Genomic DNA, 20,568 nt, shown 5'->3' with positions numbered 1-20,568 from the left:
AGCTGGGGGTTTCAAATATTCTTTGTTTGCCTTTATTCTGTTTACTGGAGTGATGGTTTATGGAAACAAACACTCTTAAAGATAATACTAGAGATGCTCAGGGAATAGAAATCTTAACTGAAAAATACAAATGTGTGTAATGCCATGGGAAACTTAATCATTGCAGTTCAAATCAACAGGAGAGAAGAGGCATTTGGTGAGCTTGTCCATCTTGCAGACTTTCAGGACACAGCTCAGTTTGGTTAGGAGGAGCTGCAAAAGCAGTTCGTGCATGATTTATTAAAAATAGAGATGCATGGTTTTAAATAAACAAACAAAATGCAAGCATTTCTCAGCCTGTTCACAGTCATTAAAGAATAGAAAAAAACCCAAACATACACACACACAGATAAATGTTTTGAAGTAAATGATTTGTTGAAAATTATCTCCTCAGTTCCAGTGCTCACCGAGGCGGCTATTAAGCTGAGCTAATTTCTTGTGTCTGCCTCAGGAAGCCATTACCCCAACTGTCACTACAGTTTGCACACACAGCACAGAAGAGGACACAGAGAGCTCCCCAAGTGCTGCCAGGAAGCTTATGCTGCCACTGCTTTCTGTCCTTGAGATCCATCCAGATGTCCTGCTGCTTGGCCTGTGATAAGGAATCCCACATCCATGTAAAGCCTATGAACATAATAAAACCTTGTACCATGCATGCTTCTGCTCTTTCTGCCGCCGTCAGCCTTACATACAAACCTAAAGATTGTGCTAGGGAGGCAGAGGCCATTCATAAATCTAAGCCTTTGCAGAGTATTCCCGATGCTTCCCCTGTTACTCCACTACTCCAAGGGCATTTTGGATACAAGCAACGATTAAGCCTCGTCAAGCCAGAACCTCCCAGGGATATTACCTCCCATCCCTCAAAAATTAGTTTGGAATTTTCCAGAACATTAAAGCTACTACCATTTATGGTATGATGAGTGAGAGCAAGGAGCTGAAAACTCCGTGTGGAACTTCTCGTATGTGTTGTGCATGCAAAAACCCTTGGGTATTTTACACAGAAATGTTGATTATAATTATAGTACTAGAACATCTTTATCTGCCAAAGCGTCTGCCTTGCACCTGCTCTCCTGCCATGGAAAGAGAGCAATGAGAGAGAACAGAGGCTGCAGCAGGAAAGGGGAAAGCAAAAAAAAAAAAAGTAATCTTTTTACAAAAGCTCCATCAGTTTTTCTTCAAACCATTTTTTCCTTGCTCTCAGTGTGATGAAAAACAAGTACAGCTCTTCCACTGTTTCCTTGCTCATGGATGTAAGCAATCGTTTGAAGGGCATCTCAGCTCTACAGTTCTTTGAAGAATTGAAAAGAAAGGATGGATTCTAAGAAGCTACTATTTTCTCTTTGGTTGAGCAGGCACAAGTTTGTAGTGTCAAGACATACTTTCTTCCCCTTTCTCCAATGGGAACATGTTTGTTGGCACTGTGGCATCAGCTGAGAACTGAATGACTCCCTTGCATTTCAAAGTAAAGCTGAAGCAGGTTTTAGCGGTAGCCAGGACTCTCACTGAATGTCCTTTTGAGGCCATTGAATCCCTACTGGATTGCCAGCATGCTGCCAGTCAGTATGAGATGGTTTTTCTGATAAAAGCAAAAAATGCACAAGGAAATGAAGCCCTTACTTGTTCTGCAGTTACTACATAGACCTGGTTTTCATCCATTACTAATATATGTCCAAATTCAAAGACTTTGTTTCAACAAGGTGCTTAGGAATGTGTATGTATAAAAGTTGCTTTAACAGAGCGTTCACTTAACATTTGTACAAATTACACCTAGAACTCCCTATTCATGTCTTCTGAATCCTCTCTATCAGTAAATAAATAAAACCAACATCAAATATATGTCTTTTAATGGATTTAAATAATTATTTCAGACAAAAAGCTACTTGGTGCACATGTCCACCAATATCTCATTTTGAAATACTTGCCAAATGCTAATGTCACAAACAATATGAGTGATCTCTAGCAGTGCTGAGATAATGAATACCCAGGATAATAATTTCCATGATGAGTTCTGCATTTCAGCTCAAAAACACTCTGAACATTCTTTGCATTTTAAATTATTTGTTTTTAATAGCAGCAGCATTTTAAAATACATATATTTGTCAAAGCTATGTACTTAAGGAAGAGATATCTGACAAGGTTTAGATTTTTTATGTGTCAGTTTCCAACTAGGTCATATATATTCAGGTAAAAGTTAATTTAATATATATTTCATATATATATAAATATAATATATATATCCATGGTAACTATATATATGTAACATATTTATATTCTTGGATGGTAAGAATATATATATTCTTCTATACATTTTATATATAATATAGTTTCACAGCTTCACAGATATAGACATAGATGATCTAGTTATATGTTCTGTGAACATAAGAAAAACCAAAAGACAAGAATTTATAATGTCTAGAATAGCCATAAAGTTTTTCAATAACAACAACAACAACAAAAAAGGTAAGATATGAACTGCTGTTTTGGACAAATAACCAGATTAAGAAGACATGTAAATGTATTGGGAAAAAAAAAAAAACAACAGACGTTTTATATTTATGCTGCAGTAATGCCTGGAGGCCAGAGAGATACTTGACTGACTAACAAAATGCTAATTATTCAGAGGCTTCTGTTCCACAAAGTAAAGGCACATCAGTAACTTGGAAAGTGGGATCTGTGGGACTCTTAAACATAGTAATGAAAAAAATCTGTCAGGACTAAATTTAAAAGATGAGAGAAGAAAATTTTCAATGATGTGATATCACACTGATTTGCTATTCTGTATTTCATATTGTGAATGCCAGGGTGTACAAGACTGCAATGTGTGATAATGAGACTGGCTGCAGGTCAAAGAGGAAAGAAATCAGTAAGACGCTGAGCAGAGGAAGCTGATAAAAATATTAGGATGCAGCTTTAAAAACACTTGTGATAGTGATCTTCAGGTTCTTTAAAAGTGACAAATTTATGCCTATCACAGAAAAATTTTCTATCATCTACTTTGAAAATTTTCCCTGTAGTAATCAATCTGTGCATATCAAAACCAAACATTGTACCTCATAATTTATCACCTGATATAAAATATATGGAATATTCAGATACGTTTTATAGTGAATAACCTTATATCTTGAATATTAAATTGAGTCATATAAAGACATGCACATAAGCTTTTGAGGGAAATCAAAAGGGGAGTCTCTTAGGCAAAATCTCCAGATGGAATAAATGAGATACACATCTGTCTCACACTCCCAAACAATCGTGTGTGAAAACAACATTACTAAGACTGTGACAGCAAGCACCAGAAAATTAGAAAAATGCCAGAATAATAGTTGTCTATACAATTTAAATTCAGTTCTGGTGCACATATGTATTATGGCAGTCAATGGCATCTCCATGTTCTGTTTTTCACAAGTCCCTTCCTTCTCTCAGTGCTCAGAAAAGATGATCACAACGTATTGAATTGCTATTGAAGGTATCATTCCTTCTCTGCAGAGCCTGAACACTCTGATTTTTTTTTTTCCCAAATTTGATTCCTCTCTCCCTTCCCCTCAAATGTATTAGTATTTTAGTCATGTCTCTTCCCAATTTTGGCTCTTCATCTCACTTCTTAACCAATCTCAGATTCTATGCTCCAGACCTCTCTTCAGACTACCTCTGGGACCAAGACATCCAAGTCCAATGTCCTTTACCAGGAAAAACTTGTCCCATGCCTTTTGACTGTTTTTTCAGCCTTTTCCCCATTTGTAGGCACTTAGAGCTCTTCCTGTGCTCAGTCATACACATCTATTTACCCTATTAAAACCTAAGTCTTCTTACCCTATTAGTACTCTCTTTCTCTCTCCCAGTTTCTCCTCCCATCCCTCACCCTTCATACACAATCTATTCCTGTCTGACATTATCATGTTACTCTTACCCAGTCCAAATTTTTCTTCCCATGCTCAATGCTTGCTTTTGCCAGCTCCTGTTCCTGCCATTGTTGCTTTCCTTCTACAACCTTGCTCTGCAATGACCTGCCCTACCCTTTCCCTCCTCCTGACCTCCACTGCTCACTGGGGACTTGGATCCAGTCTCCTTTCTCAAACATAGTTGGTTTTTCCCACCTCTTCAAGCTACCCTTTCTCACATCTACTGGAGCCAGCTCCTTCAGGATCTCACCCCAATCTCTTTGGTCAGCCACATGTGATGTCCCTCATGGGCCCAAGCCCTTGTCCAGTTATGCCCTGGTCTCAGCACACATGGGTCTCCCATTCTGGATAATTCAAGATGTGCTTCAACCTCCAGCAACACAAAACTTAAGTTGCAGAGAAAGGTCTGGTCAGTTGCAGATGAAATGAGCCCTAGGCAGATTTAATTCTTCAAAGGATTTAGTAAGTAAATACTTCAAAGTTGTTTTAGGAAGTGACTTAAAACTATCACTTTTGTACACCTGGAAATTGGATGAATTTGACTGGATTTTCAGAGAAAAAGCCCAACAAACCAACCAACAAACCAACCAAACAAAAACAAACAAGAGGTAAATACGTGGTGTTATGGCATACTTCATAGTCCAAAACCAGGCAGTGGTCCTGTGCTTCTTAAACTCCTCCCCCTGCAAAAGGCACTAGAAGATTTTTATATTGAAAGATGATGTTTCTACCATTTCTCAAGCATTCTTGGAAAAAGCTCAGTGATTTGAGCTGTCTTATTTTGGCTGCAGTTTACCCTCAGACTAGCCTGGATAAACCTACCATGGGAAAATACAGTCTAAATAAAATTTGGAAAGTTACAAGCAATGGAAGTTATAAATTTTAAGGGTACTGACAGACAGCTTTAAAAACAAATGACACCAATATTTACCCTTGGTACCTCTGCTATTTATCTGCATCTTCATTAAGACAGGCAGACTACAAGCAGATCTCTATTCCCTGTGTTCAGTGCTATTATTAATGATCACTGGGATGTGAGTATGCAGTGAAGAAGTACTGAAATTGGGCCATGATGGAATTTACAGCCTCATAACATCAGTCATCAAAAGCTAGGGAGGAACTGCAGGGCTAGAGGGTCTCTGTCAGTGCTTATCTCCAGGTGCCTGTGTAAGAGCTCTGACATCCCTGCAGTGCAGTACAAGATACTGTGTGTACTCCTCAGGGATGGCACTGCTATATTTAGGAGTCACACTGCCTTTCTCAGGTGCTTATTTGTCAGAGGTACGGCTCACACATCACTGTGTCTCGCAATTCATCCTCTCCTGCCAGAGGTTAAATGCTCTCTATCATCAGTTTAGTGGCATGCATCCTTTTTGAGAGTTGATGCTGTGCTGATGCCTTGGAGATACAGAGGAAACTGAAAAACAACCACTCTGCTTCCACAGCTATTCTTGTAGCCAGGAAAGGAATAAATCTGAAGAAACACTTGATTGAATGGAACATTGTGAGAGGAGAGATGACACTGCTAGGGACCATACTACCAGAGGAGTCAAATCAGGACATTACAATGATTATCGATTTTCTTTATCTCTTCTGACAATAGCTGTTGGACTAGAGTGAGTTCATCTCACTTGGCTTATTTTTGGGGATTGAGAGGGCAAATCCTGCCAGTGCCACACTGCAGCACCTTGCGCTCCAACTGCAGCAAACACTGACATTATGCTGCATTATACTGAGCCAGCCAGCCACTTTAGCTGAGCCCCAGCATTAATGATGCATCAGTGTTTCACTGATTCCCATTCTATTAAAAGAAGTTACAAGGCTGGTGTTCAGCACCAATGTTTCTGTTTCTTATATGTGTGGAATTTAAAGTGCCCATAACAGCAAGTGAGATTCCTATTTTTTTAAAAGATCCCTGTAACCGGTGGCAGATCCCATTACACATTCTCAGTCCCTTAATGTGTCACTTTCCCATGTGGATAAGATATCTGTCACCATTTGCCAGCCTGGGCCTGGGAGCAGAGTGCAATGGGGGAGGAAAATGAGTAAGCCCAACCTGCTGTGTGGAGTCACACCTTGCCACATGTACATGCAGGGGCCTCAAGTATGTGTGCATGTGCCACACACACAAACACACACGGATTGCTTATTCCCCAGCAGATTACCAATGACCACCCAAACGTGCATGTGACCACAAAGTTCATAACGGCGTCAGGGCTGAGACAAATCTGGGAAAGCTGAAGGTTTTCAGTCTCGTTGACAGAACAGACTGTAGAGCTGTGCCCTACAGCGAGGCCAGATGCTGTTAAATCCTGTAAACCTAAGTCACCAGGAACTAGGTTCCAAATAGCACAAAAAGGGTTCTTTCCTGGAAATGCATCCCCCCTTAGAAAAAAATTTTAATTCCAGAATTCCTGCAACCCAATTGAATAGTGGAAGGGGAAGAATAATTTCCTCCACAAAATGAAAGAATGATGTTTCTTAATGCTGTTACAGCCTAGTCAAAATCCAGAGAGATGGAGAGAAGTAGGATGGATGTCTTCACAAAAGAGCATACCACCTTTAGGCCGCCAAACATAACTCTCCATAGGAATCACCAGGCACTTGGGCTTCAGTGAAACTACACTGTTTGGATATGTGCTGCATTTTTGTATGTAAGTAGGATGCAAATAAAAATACACAACACCAACAGAACAAGCAGGGTCTTTATTAGCCATGGAATAGTTTTACAGCCATTGATAATATGAATAGACTGATCTGCTGATTAACTCCTGTTCCATTTATTTTTTTCCCCTAAGAAAACTTCATTGTACTTATTTTATTTTTCAGGACCCAGTTTGGATCTCATTTACTGATTAAAAAAAAAATCATTTTGTAGAAATGTTGAACCAAGCCCACTTTCAAGTATATTAGTGATATAGAAAATACTGTATCAAAACCAGATAATTGTGAGGACAGAGGTTGGTAAAAACATCTGTGTTGTTCTTTGTTCTTTAAAAACTGATGCTTCACCTTCAAATTATAGCAGAAAATGTCCCATATGTCATATCATAACTAAAAAATGCTTGCTACCTCATAAGACACTACTGCAAAATTTCCACTAATAAAAATTGCACACAGATTAACATCTCCCAAAGTTGTGCACATTTATTTCCTATGAAAATTTGCATTTAATGGATAAAAAACCACTTATGAGACAACAGACCAAACATGTAAATGTACAGTCAGTATCTTTATACAAATATCAGGCACACACTTAATTTCCAAAACCCAGTCCTAAAGTGTTGCTGGAATTGGAAGCATCAAGATGAAGTTAGGCTATAAAATACTCAAGATCAAATTTAGACTGTTAATGAGTGAAGAAACTGAACCCAGTTTCAGTAAGCAGAGGAGCAGTTCCATATGTTTGACCTCTCCTTTCTCAATAGAACAAAGACTTAGCAAGATCTAGCCAATTCTCTCCCTATATACTATATATACTCATGCAATAATTTTCATGCAGTGTGCCTGTTTTACTAATAAGTGAAAGGTATCACTGACTGCGTAGAGGATAATATGAAGGCAGCTGAGCATCCTCTGTCCAGATATTCTCATGTCCAAGTGTGATTAGCACTGTCTTGTCAAATTTAGCTCTAAGCCATTTGTGAACACCTTCTTTGTTTATAGTAGCACACTCAAATCTGCACAGACCTGTTTGCTCTTCTGTGTATCCTATTAACAGTGCATTACATTTCAAGATGTCATACTGCAGAAAGCCACAAAAGCACTTTTAATCAATTTAAACCAAAACAAGTGAATTACTTTCATTCTGAATAAATACTGCATTGTATACATTCTGAGAAAACAAAAGGCACAGAAAGGAGAATATAATTTTAATTAGATGATTCAAGAATGTATGAAGGAACTGCCTCTATCAGACTTCAGGTTGAATTCAGAACTATGATTTCCACTACTATATGCAAAAACCTCATTTTAAGTGTGATCCATTCCTCCCACTCGACCAGCTACTTGCTCAGTGGCTTTACACAGCTCCTGCCACAGAGGTTTTATCATGAGTGGTTTAGTAACTTACCCACGTATTGTTACTTTGCTCTGTGTGCAAACCAAAGAAGACAAGACAGCTATTACAAACAATTTTCTAGCCTTGGTTTAACAATTTCTAGCCTATATTTCAAGGTCAATGGGAAGAGAACAAAATGTCAGGGGCTTTTTGTTTGGGTGGGGTTTTTGGTTGGGTTTTGTTTTGTTTTGTTTTTAATGATGTCAGTAATAAGAAATTAATATGCAAATACAGATATTGTATTTTTCTCAACAAATAAGACTGCATTACTAAACTATAAAGCCAAGAAGAGTCATACAGTGTGAAAATATGCAGGGGAACAGCTGTTAGTCATTATTTTCTCCTTATCCTTTCAACACCTCTGTTTCAGTTTGCTCTCTAATGGGTAAATCACACTTTCTCCCTAGGATGTTTTCTCATTTCAAGCAGGTATTAAAAAGAATCTTGAGATAATTAAGAATCATTGGCCAAAATCACCCCTGGGTTTGTTGCTTTTACTGTAGATGCTGAAACTAAAATTTTTACTTCTCAAACAGATAAAGCTGATGTTGTGTTCTTAGTCCTTCATGATGAATGATGTTCCTGCATTTCTTCTTTAGTAAATCACCCTGGCCTCTATTTTTTTTTTTTTTGTCTTACACAGCCTGTGTTATATTTCTCAAAAGAGAAATACCAACTACAAAAATTATTGCTCTCACTTCATTTAGGCAAAAGAAGAATCTACCATCAGACAGCTTTTAAACATCTGGCTTACACTTTACCTCATCGGACAAGGTTTCATAAGTAGCCATTTGGAAACAGAGGAAAAATAGATACAATTTTGCTTATGATCAAACTCAGCTTATTGTACAAATTACTTTGCCCTATTGTCTATTTTTTAACTGTGAGTATTTACTGGGAGTTTTAGCCTTTTGTTCACTCAGATTTTAATTAATCTGACTCAAGACCACAGTGAAAATGAGGCGGGGAAAAAACACAAACAACTACAAACATCACAGTGCAGCAAAAGTACTCCGGAAATCTTGGTCTTATAAACATTTGGCTCCACCTTAATGTCCTACTAAACTAGGTTTTTCACAATGTAATGCTTTTCCCTTGAATAACTTGTGAAGTCATAATTATAAATTTTTCCAATTGGTCAAATGCCAAAATCTCTGCAGTACCAGAATACATCCACTGCTGAAGTTGGAATGTATCACAGCATGTGCAACCTTAAATGTACGCATTCTTCCATCTATTTCTCTTTCAAAGGAAGAGGTTGCTTTTCTTCAGAGAGGTGATGCAGTCTACCCCTGGTTTTGACTTAAAGATCTGAAAATATTCATCTGATTAGATTTCCTACCCAGCTTCTAATATGTATGATACCATTCAGTGAAATGTGCCAAAGATATTGTGGAGAAGGTACAAGTAACTTCCTCTTTGCAGCTATTTTTGGGCAGCATTAAGGTAGGCACACTCCTTATGGCCACACTCATAAAAGCAAAATTATTGCGAGAGTAGAGTGCTTTCGTCGTTGTGGTACCTAAGAAATACTAGTAAATTACCTGGGTTTGAAGCCCTCCTCCAGCATCTAGGGCACCTCCAGCCCACCGGCCCTCTGTAGCTTCCCCAGGGCTGGCATTACTACTGGTACCCCAGCTCCTATATATGATCACTCTGTTGTTTCCACCCCCCTTCCATGCATCAGTGATTGCAACCTCGGAAAGAAAAGGGGACAGAGGGAGGATAAGAAAAATGAAAATAGACATAAGAATAAACTCTGCTGGTACCAGGTAACATGGAAACGGTACAAGTCTGGCATGAAACCTCCTGCATGTAGCAGCAGCATCTCATGCTGGCAGCGAATGAAGGAGCGGGACCACATGAAGAAGAATAAAGGACATCAGGTTTCCTTGGTCAAAATACAACATATAAAACACAAAATAAAAAACAAACACCAAACCCGACCCAGTGTACGTGGGCGCACACGAAGAAAGCAATGTTATCGTAGGGGGAGCATGTCACGGTGCGTGCCGGGGGGTGACGCGGTGTTAAGCATCGCTTTCTCCACCCTCCAGGGTGAGACTCTTCTGTCCGTGCCCGAGGACCCTGCCTGGGCGCCTCTGGAAGCGCTCCCGTTCCCACGGCTCCCGCCGGCTTGGACGCGAGGAGCAGCGGCGGTACCGGTACCCTCGCGGGCCGCGGTGCCCGGAGGCGAGGAGCCGCTGGTTCTCCGTTCCGCCCTCCCCCCCTCCCTTCCTCCCCACAAGCATTGCTTCGCCGCTCGGGGCGGTAAATAAACACGGTTTTAAAGACAAAAGGCTGCGCCGGCGGCTGCTTGACACCGGACAACGGGACGGGAGAGCGAGCCGGGCCCGTCCCCGGTGCTGCTCACCTCCCGCGCTGTTCCCACAGGAGCTCGCCGCTCCCGCGAGCATCAGCCATGTGTCTGCTCAAGTGCGATTAACACCGACTTGCGAAACCCCCCTCCCTACGCTGCCCCCGGGCCATTTGGAGCATGCACGTGCCCGCGCCCCGTGTTTACACAGCGGCGCCTTCGCGCGGAACCTTTTTGTGGATGGCGCTGGCAAACGAGCTGGGGGAGGTGGGCTCCGCCGCCGGCTATAAAACCCTCCAGGCCCGGAGCGAACAGGGCCAGGCGAGCAGCCATGGACGGGCAGATGATGGACGCTGGCGGCGGGACGGGGTGCGCCTGTGTCTGCCCATCCCCAGCGGCGCTGTCCCCACAGGGGTGCTCGCCTCTTGCCGCCTCGGCCCGGTGCAGGGCGCGGACTAGCTCAGCCCTAACGATCCTACCCTTGTCCCGTAGCTCTGCGCCTTTCTGGAGGCCATGGGTGGCCGCGCCGGGCGAGGCGGTAAGGCGGAGCGGTACCGACACCGATTCCGCCGCGGTGAGTGGGGCACGCGGGGTGGGTCCGGTAGAAGCGTTTATGGAGTTCTGGCGGGGCCCCCCGAGGGCTGGTGCCGTGCTGTGCCTGTGGGCTGATCTCTGTTCTCTCCCCAGCAGCCACACCGGCCCTGCGGGCTGGCGGAAGCCTCCCGAAAGCTGGAGCAGTACACGCACCCCGTCAGGTAAGTGGCTGTCCGGGCCTACCGCGGGTTCTTGCGGGGGAGCACCGGGTCCCGCTGTACGGCGCGGCCGGGAAAGAGGGAAGAGTCCCTTCATCGGGAGTGTGTTACTGGGCTGATCGAGCGGCTCCCCCGCCCCTTTTGTTCCCACCCATGCATTTATGTAGAGATTGTTCGGAGTGATTTAGCCATCCAAGTGCTTATGAACTGACAGGCCTTTGAGTGAATCACTGTCAGCGCTTGTGGGATTTAAGATAAGATGCCGGCATGCTGCTGTGGCGTGACTTAGACATGTTGCACAGTTATGTGGTTGGTTTTAGGGTATGTTTTGATGTGTGATGGCAGACTTGGCTGAAGCACCTTGCTACTCATTCCTGTGCTCAGAACTAAAAAAACTAGGTGGGGTAGTTTGCTGTGCAGTCCTGCCGGTGCAAGGAAGCAGGTGGGAAAGAGTGGCAGGATGATAGGATATGGGCTAAGCCAGCACTGATGAGATATTCATGTAATTACTGCTTTAATGAGGAAGGTAGTAGTAATATCCGAGCTGTCAGTTCTAAAAAGGAAATAAAACTACAGTTGAATCTGCAGGAGAGCCTGTATTCAGAAGTACCAGTAGGTGTTGCAAGGTGCTGAAAGTAATTGCAGAAATATTTATTCCAGGCAAGATGTAGCTTTCTCCCAAATCTAGGCTCTGATCCTTTAAATACGGATGCACAAACCTTGACTTCACTGTGACTGCTCTGGGGCTTGGGGATGAGGAATGCTGAAGGGAACACAGGGAATGGAGACATGCTATAAATGTCAGTTACCTTCTGCCTCAAAGGAAGCCGTGTTCTGTTAAACAGTAGCCTAGAAAGAACTTTTTGTAATTGCTAGAAAACTCTCTAGTTCTGTTTCTTAATGTAAATATTGTATTATAAGCAACCTGTAGTCAGCATTTTATTATGTAGCCATGTGCTGGTCTCTTAGCTCTTGGGTCTTCTCTGTTTCTTTCAGCTATTTCCAAACTGTAAGCAAAAGAGCACCAAAATAGCAATGCCAATTGAAAAGGAACTGGAACTGTGGAGTATATTAATTGCAATACATTAGAGCACTAGCTGATAGCCCTTGGTAATCATGGTATTATCAGCAATTTCATGTTAATTTCTGGATACAACACAGATGATATTAAAAAATCTAGACCCGGGGAGCATCTTCCATGAGGAGTCTGTTGGATCATAGAATGATTCTTTTTGAAAAGACAGGGGTGAAATGTCAAGGTCTGATCCTCCTAGACCTTTATCATTCCTTTGACTTTGAGATTTGTCTCACACCATTGTAAACAGCTGGGTTGGGGACCTTCAGTAACAAAGCGCCTAATTTAATCCAAATATATTGGGGATCTAGTTTGACACCTGTTATATTCCCTAGGAATAGTTCCAGTGAGGGTAGTACTGCTTGGATTGGATCCTCAGGTAACACTGTTAATGAGGCACTGGAGTGGGAAGTTTCAGATGCAGTAGATCTTGGGGTTTACAGCAGTTTTGCTGTGGAAACAGCACTTTAAGTGCATTTTTATCTCTTCAGACAAAAATAGAGAAACTGGGGATTTTCTTTTCTATTTAAATGTAGAAAGCAGTTTAGCATGTAAAGGAAAAACTCTGTAGGATGCTTAACAGAATTTCACTGTTTGTTGTCTGTCAGCCTCCAAGTAGAATATGTAATAACAATAAGCAAACATACTGTGTTCTTGTTTCAGACTATTTTGGCCCAAATCAAGATGCTATGATTACTTGTATCAGGAAGCCGAAGCACTTCTGAAAAACTTTCCAGTTCAAGCTACAATTTCCTTTTATGAAGACTCAGATAGTGAAGATGATGAACAGGAGCAAGATTCAAGAACACCATCAGATTGCTGACTACAGGAAAGGCCAACACAACTTCTAAGACTTAATTTAAACCTAATATAAAAATGTATTATAATATTTTTAAAGATAATTTATTTGTAAGTTATTCTTAATAAAACTGAAATGTCTTGTAATTTTATCTGAACCTTTTTTCTTTGTTCTATTCCTGTTCTGTTTTAGGTAGGGAAGGTGTTGATTAGTATTTTTATCTGCGGTCCTATATTTTGTAGACATCAATTTTAGAAGCACAGAAGGAAGCCGTGCTTTAAAGGGCTCAAAGGTTATGTGACTTCCTCAAAGTTTGAGGACACACAAAGAAAGCATTTTCATTGTGATTTAGTAGGCTCCACGTGGAAGCATGTCAAGGAATCATTGGATTAAGTACTCTTAATCACTCATGCTGTTACAATGGAGTTTCAAACATGGAAAAGAGAAATCTCTCTTTCTTGGTTGGAGAGAAGGGTGCAACTGCTACTCTAGTTCTTGCTTTTAAGGCAACCCCCTTCTTTGAGCCACTTGTGCTCTCATGTACATGTGCTGTATTGTTATATGGAAATACAGTATGAAACTCTATTGATCTCTGCTTTAGTCTGTAAAGTGGAGATCAAGAAATGAGAACGTCTAGCATGAGTTGTTTTGATTGAGTTTGGCTTTGGTAACTGAAGCAAAGCCCCTAATGGAACAAAAAAAGCCAAAACTTGTATTCCACTGACAGCACGCGTACTTGAAGCTGCCCGTGTGTGTGTTGCTGCAGGCAGGACTGGCTCGGCGTGGTGCCAACAGCATCCCTGCGAAGCTTGCCCCGTCGTATCTGGGGGACCTGGACATTAAACCGACTTGAGTGCGACGCACGACGAACTCCCTAGGGGAGACAAGGAGGTGTACGAGGTATGCAGACCCCCTCTCCTCGCACCTGCCACCGCCCCGTCCTAAAGTGGTACCCCCAGGCCTCGCGATGGCAGCGGGGAATGATCAATGCCAGGCGGTTTCCTGCTAGCAGCCCAGAGGGCGGCCGGCGAGAACTACCTCCACATACACCACCGCTAGCGCGCCTCAACCCCGCCCAGGCCCGGGCTCCGCCCGTCCCGCGCCTGCGCCCTGCGCTGGAGCGCTCATCCCGCCCCCCTGCCCTGCGGGGCGCAGGCCGCAGCTCGGCCGGCAGCATGCTGAATGTGCCGCCGCAGGCTTTCCCTGCGCCCAGCTCCCAACAGCGGGCGGCAGCAGGCGGCCGCGCTAAGGTAGGTGCAGCTCGGCCGCCGTCGCGGGGCTAGGAGTCGATCGCAGCCGGCGCTGGGGCTCTCCCCGGCACCGCGGCGGAGAGCCCTGTAGCGCTGCTTATTGCCCGGGCCGCTGGGCTGCCGGTGACTGACGCTTTGGTGGGGGATGGAGGGCCCGGTGAGGCCAGTGTTTGGCCGGCTGCGTTTCGGCCGGCTGCCTCGGCTGAGCTTCCCTGTCGGCGGAGCTGCTGGGGCTTGCCGGTCGGCCCCCGGTTCCGGCTGGGGCGGGGTTGCGGCTGGCCGCGTCCCTCGAGAGGTCTCCTACTACAGCAGTTGCTGAGGGAACACGGCGGCTGTGGCAGAGCCCCTGGGCTCGGCTGCTTCGCCGAAAAATGCTTCGTACTTCTCGTTTTCGAAGGCGGTGGTGATAACGCTTCCTGCTCTTGCCTTCTCAGCCTGTCTCCAGGGCATTCTGTGCGGAGATGGAGACTTTCAGCTTACTCTGAAGACGGGGTGATTTGGGGGGCACTTGGTGTCTGCAGATGTGAGGTTTGGAAAGTCAAACTCGTACTTAGACTAAAGTAACCATCAAGTGATGTGGGTCTGTGTGCTCTTTAGTTTTCTCGCTTCTGGTTTCGCTGCAGTTTTGTAAGACCTCCATTCCCTAACCCTGTTCCGCGCTGTTAAGAGTTCAAATCAAAGGGTTCCTGCTCTGTGGTGGTGTTGAAAAGGAAGGTGCTAGACATTCTGAAGATTTTGCTCTGTCTTTCTGGGCCCACCATTGCTGTTACATCCCTGGTAAGCTGGAAGAGTTTGGTCCCACCTTTTTCTGGGTGAGATTTCCAGTTGCCATAGGGCTTGCAGAAAGTCTTTATGAATGCTCTGAAGGTGAACTTTCCTACCTTGTCCTACTTGGCCATGATTTTCAAATCTCTCTTCCTTGTTGCTGATAGGTTTCCAGGCTGTATCTCAAATGATGCTGGTAAAAGCTTTTTAGCACCACAGGAGGACTTGGTATCTGCAGTTTGCTTTGTGAAGAGTCATCTAAATGTTTGTTCATGTTCAATAATTCCCTTGTCTGGGTTACCAGATAGGGTGCTTTCTTAAGCACCCTTGCTGCTGAGTAGGGCTCCCAGATATCGGTGAAGAATACACGTTGTGTTATTTCTTGTTTTGACTCTTCCTAGGGAGTTTAGAAAAGTGTTTTGAATGGTTCTTTTTTACTTTAGAGTTTAACAGTGTTTGTATGTTTGTTATTTTTCAGGTACCTTTAAAGCCAGGAAGGAGTCTTATGGATTGGATTCGACTAACTAAAAGTGGGAAAGACATGACTGGTTTAAAAGGGAGACTAATTGAAGTGACTGAAGATGAGCTTGCTAAGCACAACAAAAAAGAGGACTGCTGGATATGTATAAGAGGTTGGTTGCTGTGATGTTCCTTCTGTGTTTTTTGCCTACATTTTCTCTTCTGTACGTAAAAGAAAGAAGGAGGAACAAAAAACAACAAAAGCCACTCCCCAAAAGCCACAACAAACTATGCACCTTCTGTGCCTGAGCAGGGTGTAATTTTGGCATAATTGGGCAGAACTTGGATCAAGTTAAGAGATTTTGTGCCCCAAAGATTTTCTTGCTTTCAAACCTTTCTTAAGAAGTCTTCCAAATGAGCATAATTTATGCTTGTTTTATATATAGAATCATAGAATCACAAAAGAGTAAGGATTGGAAAAGATCATCAAGTTACAACCCCCCTGCCATGGGCAGGGACACCTCACACTAAACCGTGTCACCCAAGGCTCTGACCAGCCTGGCCTTGAACACCACCAGGGATGGAGCATTCACAACTTCCTTGGGCAACCCATTACAGTGCCTCACCACCCTTACAGTAAAGAACCTCTTCCCTGTATATAACTTGAACTTCCTCTGTTTCAAGTTGTAATCTGTTACCCCTTGTCCTGTCACTACAGTCCCTAGCGAAGAGTCCCTTGCCAGCATCCTTGTAGGCCCCAAATATACATATGAAAATAATAAAACACAAGATATAAGGTAATGCCTCAAGTAACAAGGGCTTAGCAAAAATAAGGCATTGAAAATGCTGACATCAGTTTATTATCCTTAACAGTTGACTGGTTTTAGTGATTGCTTTAAGGCATCTAGAGACATAAAAATACTTAAAATATTACTTAGGCCTGTGGAATGGTCTTTGGGAAACAAATGTGCAAGTGTGTATAAACCTCCATAAAACTGAGTGGGGCTAATGACAGTTGTAACACAGAACAATCATAATTTCTATCTAGCAATCAAACATCTGTGGCAAATAAGCCATTCTATTTATGCTGCTATTTTAATGAAATTTCAGCTCAAAACTTTGGAGCAATGGCTGTAGCTAGGTAAGTATTTTCAGTGCTGAAAATGAAGTTCCTAGTTGTCTTACAGAAAGGAACAAAATATTCCCTCTCCGGTTAATTTGTTTAGAGGCTAAAATACATCAATATCACCTTATATATGTTATAACAACACTTCTACAAAGGTAGATTATTAACACTTGAGTAGCTAATGTGACATTTCTGTAGGAGGAGTGGTTTGTTAATTGTAACTTTGTTCTGGTAAGGAACAACATTGGTATTTGTCGTAATGTCGTCTCTGAACTCCAGCAGAAGGAAGTTCAGTATCTCTATGAGGGTGACTGGGATTTTTTTGACATTGAAAGGAATAAGAGAGTAAGGGTAAAATGTCATTCAGTACTGGCTTTTGAACAAAATAATACGATTGTTAATGCTCTGTGTGCTCTTGCACTTGCTAGCAAAACTACAGTTAAAGAGGAGAGCTTATTTACTGTGGAGGTCTATTCGTTTTTCTCACTCAAAAAGGGACATCTACTGAATACAAAATCATTGCTTAAAACTTTTTCTGTTTTGGTTTTAATCTCTTATTTCCCCTTGACTGCATCTCTGATACTGGTTTTACAAGAACTCCATCATGCTGCTTTTGTATGTGTCTTTATATTTTCCTCTCTCTGCTTTTTCTTTGTTGACAGACTAATGAAAAAAAACAGCATAACCGAGAATCCTGGTAGATTATCTGTAGACCTGATATATGGGCAGGTAGCAATATAACACCATTGTGGAAAAGCTAAATGAAGTCTTTGCAATGGTACTTAGACTGTGTATCTATTAGGACAGAAATTGATAAGAGGATAGTGAAGTAAAAGAAGAGCTAACTTTGTTCAAAACCCTGGTATGATGATCATCAAATAATGCTGTCATATAGGACGGAGATTTATATATGTAAGTGGGATGTCAGGGCAGTTAAAGTGTGAAGGGTATATAAATGAGATTTCTTTTGCTCGTGCATGTTTGATGGTAAATTGATTAACTGACTAATAGTCAGGAGGTCGTAACAATGTTACTTTTAGTGTGTGCAGTAATCAATGCTGCCCGCAAGATGGCGTAGTGAATACATCATCAGAAGATCTGCTCAGTAAAACATGCGGAGATCTTTCTTTTCTTTGTTGTCTGCGATGGCTGTTCTTACCAACTAGGATTCTCCCAAGTATGTCTTCCCCAGGCTCAGTGCTGAATGCTTACCTCTCCGTCCGGAGTAATTAATGTACACTTCTTAATGTGTTAAAAGCTTCTTACAAAAGCACTGGTGCAGTTCCACTTCTGGTAGCTTCCTGTTTTGGTAATGTGTGTGTCTTTAAATATTCTGCTAGGTAGGCCTGCAATAGTCCTGTTAACACCAACATGTCTGCAGTTAAATCTGTTTATAGCTGCATTCTCCAGGCTCTAATTACTCTGGTTGCATAGCAACAATAATTAGATTTCATGATTTCAGACCTGTGAAGAGGCATTGTTTTATCTTCCTGGAAATGCAGAAAGAATGCTGAACCCTTTTACTGGGACAAATTTGGTACCAGAGTTATAAGCCTTTAATGAGCATAGACTATCTTAAGTTCTTTTATGTTGCTGAATCTGAAGAGTTGAAGTTTTGTTGCTGATGGTAGCAGTTTGTCCTTATGGGGGACAGTTCATTCCTGTAGGAATTTTATTCCATAGATGATGGAGTATACAGAAACAAGTACAACAGCACTTCAGGGGTAACTTAATTGGAGAGTGAAAACAGTTCTGTGCACTAACAAGCTCAATTTTATGTCTTTGTTTAAATCAGTCTCTGGTCCTAGTTACCCCCTAGCTAGCATATACCATGTTCACCTTCAAGGTTGAAGCCTTAACCCTGCAGGTTTCTTCATATGTTCACTGGACAAAGTGGCATGGCATTATAGGTTTGGCATCTCCATGTAGGAACATCTTGTCTTGTTCTCTATACCATTGTGTTTTGTGAAGTCATACAATTTGTTACAGCTATGTTTACTATTTGCCATTACACTGTTGAATATACATTAACTTTTCACTGGTTTTGGAGATAGGAGTGGTTGTAGAGCTTGTGGAAATGCTGCTTACTTGTTTTTATGTTTCATTTTCTTCAGGATTTGTATATAATGTCACACCATATATGGAATATCATCCCGGTGGTGAGGATGAACTAATGAAAGCGGCAGGAACTGATGGTACAGATCTCTTTGACCAGGTGAGAACTGGCAGCAAATTACACTTGCTCATTGAAAGGTATTTTGAAAAAGGAAATGCATGTTTTCTGATTATTTTAGGACATTCCAGTGGAAATGGTGAACTTGTCGTGGTTTAAACCCAGTCAGGCAACTCATTCACTCACTCCCCCTCTTCTTTCCCTCCCCCTACTCCCGGAGGAACTTTTTCAGGTCTAAGAAAAGGCACTGAGTTATTGCTGAGAATGGCACTTCTTTACTGAAAGAAGCATACCAGAAGACAGCAATCAAGATGTCACTTTGATGTTGAAATGTTGCTTCAATTTGACCATTTTATTATTTTTTAGGAGAAATAACAATAAAGTAGCAGTAGCCTGAGATGCCACCTTCTTAATAAGTCACTACAACAACTGATTGCTGTTGTTTGAGAGGCATTTTCTTCTCAGAAGTTTAATTTTTTGAAAAATGCTTGTAATATTCTTTTACCCATTAATTTATCCCCTGCATTATCAGGGAGTCAAGTACTAAATAAAAATGCTGGGGCTGCTATTACCTGACAGTGAAGAAATCATAATGTATCAGTTGGGCTCCTTCATTTCTTTAAATGTTTTTTAAAGACTTGGAAAATGAAGGGTCTGCAGAATGGGTGTGTTTTCTGTAAGAAATAGCTTGCAAACCTGGTGCTGTAAAAGATGATTCACTGAGTTGGTATTTTTTAGAAACAGATTCTTTGAGTCTCCTTGGCTCACAAGGTTTGTCTGAGAAACTGGGAAAAAGCAGAAAAGAAACCTCCTCTGTTTTTGAACAGGAAGTCTGTTACCTCTTTACAGTTGGCTTATTACAGTATGTTATGCCCTATTTGCAAAATGGTTTTAACAATGAATGTAAATAAAGATTTGATGTTGTTTAAGTTTATCTTTGGTTAATCCCTTCGCAAATGCAGTGTTGCATTTGGGCATAATTCTCTGGTTTCCAGAAATCTGGAGTTTCTCTCCTTAAAGTTGATGTAGAATCAAGTTGTGGCCTGGAATTCTGTAGCTGGGTCGTTGGATGATACACTCCCTAACAGGAGTCTTGGCATCAGGCACATCTGGGGAAGCCCATCAAGTTGTTACTAAGTTCAGATACATACTTGATACATTTTTTTATTCCCTTCCACCCCCATCATAGGAGTGGAAAGCCGTGTTCAGATACTTAAAATATGCTGTTCACATTTTTTGTTTCTGGCTGATACCTTTTCTGTTCTGGAGGCATTTCTCTTGTTATCCCCTCTGCTTTAGTATTCTGTGTCTGTCGGATACTGATGCTTTTAAGGGTTTGGTAGGTTGCTAGTGTTTCTCAAATTCCTAAAAAATGAAGTGTAATTCAAAGTTCTTCATTTCCTTGTTATCTCTATGTAAGGAAACTATAGCTTATGAATGGGCTTTTTTATTTTATCTCCTTAGCTTGTCCAGTTTAAAGTTTTTATTTATGAAATCTCTAGATCCATTCAGTTTTTTCATGCAGCACTTTGTTTCCTTTTCTCTTCTTGTGGTGTTGCCCTGGATGCCTTATCAGAGTTGTCTTTTCTGCCATCCATTTCTCTACAAGTTCTTCAGTTATGGTCTGTAAAGCTACTGCTTTTTCTTCACTTTACTTGACTTTCTAAAATAGGTAATTTCCAAATAATTCAATGATAGTAAGACAGAAACAAACAGAAGTACACCAACTTGGGAGGAGATGTTTGTGTGCCTAAACTACTGTTCATCATGTTTGTTACCTTCATCCCTTTTCCCTTACCTCTTCCTGTGCATCTAAACAAAACTAATTACCTTTGCGGTAAAGACAAGGTCTTT

At 41.8% G+C, this 20,568-nt stretch overlaps 2 protein-coding genes across 2 annotated transcripts in view; both read left to right on the top strand.

Moving 5' to 3' along the window:
- The first annotated feature begins 9,995 nt into the window (after positions 1–9,995).
- Positions 9,996–13,092, top strand: RIPPLY2 (ripply transcriptional repressor 2). The gene is made up of 4 exons (XM_061461781.1): positions 9,996–10,163; positions 10,341–10,889; positions 11,006–11,070; positions 12,806–13,092. The coding sequence occupies exons 1-4, from the start codon at positions 9,996–9,998 to the stop codon at positions 12,963–12,965; spliced, it is 942 nt and encodes a 313-aa protein (XP_061317765.1). The 3' UTR covers positions 12,966–13,092.
- A 935-nt stretch (positions 13,093–14,027) lies between these two features.
- LOC133272825 (cytochrome b5 reductase 4) overlaps positions 14,028–20,568 on the top strand; it is a 48,288-nt gene continuing 41,747 nt past the window's right edge. The window contains exons 1-3 of the mRNA XM_061460369.1: positions 14,028–14,191; positions 15,435–15,588; positions 18,656–18,756. Coding sequence (XP_061316353.1) covers positions 14,117–14,191; positions 15,435–15,588; positions 18,656–18,756 — 330 coding nt within the window. The 5' untranslated portion in view covers positions 14,028–14,116. The remainder of the gene's footprint in view (positions 14,192–15,434; positions 15,589–18,655; positions 18,757–20,568) is intronic.

Source organism: Pezoporus flaviventris, unplaced genomic scaffold (assembly GCF_033815535.1).
Source record: "Pezoporus flaviventris isolate CSIRO_AGI_PZ_B2104156 unplaced genomic scaffold, CSIRO_AGI_Pfla_v1 ptg000031l, whole genome shotgun sequence".
NCBI classification, from domain to species: domain Eukaryota; kingdom Metazoa; phylum Chordata; class Aves; order Psittaciformes; family Psittacidae; genus Pezoporus; species Pezoporus flaviventris.
The sequence above is the reverse complement of the archived record's forward strand: the minus strand, read 5'-3'. Positions and strand labels throughout refer to the sequence as shown.